The 1807-nt window shown below is 43.8% G+C and overlaps 1 protein-coding gene across 1 annotated transcript in view; it reads right to left on the reverse strand.

The window, feature by feature from the left end:
* The window catches only part of HEPHL1 (hephaestin like 1), a 36922-nt gene extending 35115 nt beyond the window's left edge, over positions 1-1807 (reverse strand). The window contains exon 1 of the mRNA XM_044442695.1: positions 1638-1807. Within this exon, the coding sequence (XP_044298630.1) occupies positions 1638-1807 (170 nt within the window). The remainder of the gene's footprint in view (positions 1-1637) is intronic.

Raw genomic sequence — 1807 nt, forward strand, 5'->3', positions numbered from 1 at the left:
CACAAAATAAATCCTTTGTTGAACTGGTGTTGCACAAACCTGTTGCTTGCCTAGGCTAAAGAGAAATGTGCTTTCTGCTGGACAATGAGAACTGTTTTACACAATTTCTTATTACAGAGATGATACTCTCCCACATAGATACAAAATGCACCAACCTATTGTTAACACAAACAAACATTTAGATGAACATATGAGTGCTTATGTTCATGGAAAGAAGACTTAATGTAGAATGGTTAGTTTTGAAAAATTATGGCTCCTAGTGCCTCTCTCACACACATATTCTGTTTGATCCTTCTCAATTTCAATGGTCCAAGCAAAGTCACTTTTCACTACTGTAAAAAACTTCACTCTTTGAGACAAATATTCTTCTCCAAGTTTCTTTGCAAACTTCAAAGGTATGTAGAAATCAAGCATTTTTAATGAAGTTTAAATGTAATAACAAATTCAGGCAAGAGCTTCTGCCCTGGACATTTAATGAATGTTTCATAAAACATCTCAGTTCTTAATGGCACTGAAAATCAGGGAATTTCAATCTCTTAAAATGGCTTAGCCTCATGTTCCTTTTCCACATCACTTTTTCTTATCCTATCTACATGGGAAATTTGCACAAAACCCTAACATCAAGCATTTTTATTCAAAAGTGAGCCTCACTGAATTAAATGGAACTTATTCCCGAGAAAGCATGTTTAAATTACAGCCCCATTATCTCAATATAGCTTGATCCTAAATAGGTTTATATGGCAACTAAGTCACTTTGAATTCAATGGGATAGTTATGGTGCTACGTATGCTTAGAACTGCATCTATCAGGTAGACAGATAAAGTAGACTTGTTGTAATAAATTAGTCTCATGCTATTTATTTATTAGATTTCTATTCCACTTTTTTTTCTTACAATGAAGTCAAAGTGGGTTACATCATTCTTCTCCTCCTGCTCTCCCTCTCATCTCCACAACAAGGGAGTCACAGCTAACTTAAATTCCATTAATATCCATGGATTTCCTCTATGTAGGAGTAACATCAGTATCTTTGCCTTACCAGTCAGTATGGTGTACTGGTTAATGAGCTGGACTGGGACGCAAGCGATCTGGATTCTAGTCCCCACTCAGCCATGGACCACATTGGGTGACTGGGCCAGTCACAGACTCTAACCTACCTTACAGGGTTGTTAGGAAGATAAAAATGGGGAGGCTGCAAAGGAGTATGTAAGGCACCCGCAGGAACAAGGTGCAATAAACATATCATAAATAAACAAACACAATTAAGGCAAGGGATGTGAAATGGGTTTCTATTCCCAGTCAGTAACTGTGGATATGTGAAGCAGCGTGTCTTTAATACACACTCAAAAGCATCCGGCAGCAGTTAAAAGAGCCAAACTCCACATTACTTTTTGGAGTGTTTGTTTTTCTGTTTTCCTCTTAACCAGCCCGGCTCAAAGGCAGCATTTCAGTGCCCGGCCATTCCCTGTGGGCGGCGGAGGGGAGGCCGGCCAACCTGGGAAGCGCCGAGCCCAACGCGCGCCCGGCAGGCAGGCAGGCAGGCGGGCGGGCGGGCGAGAGCTGCGCCAAGGGAAGAAACAGCCTTTGGCGCAGCCGGCACGGCTCGCGCGGAGGAGCCCCGGGGAGCTGCGAGGACTTACCCGTCCTCTGCGAGGTCTTGCCCTGTGATCAGGTTCTTCCCGGTGGGAGCATAATCCCAGTTCTCCTCGCGGATGCCGATGAAGTAAGTTCTGGTGGCTGCCTGGGCTGAAAGCAAACGCCAGAGGATTACCCCGGCGAGAAGGCAGGGCGCGGGCCTCGCAGAAGGCAT

This window comes from Varanus komodoensis, unplaced genomic scaffold, assembly GCF_004798865.1.
Source record: "Varanus komodoensis strain SLA01 unplaced genomic scaffold, ASM479886v1 scaffold4, whole genome shotgun sequence".
Lineage (NCBI taxonomy): Eukaryota > Metazoa > Chordata > Lepidosauria > Squamata > Varanidae > Varanus > Varanus komodoensis.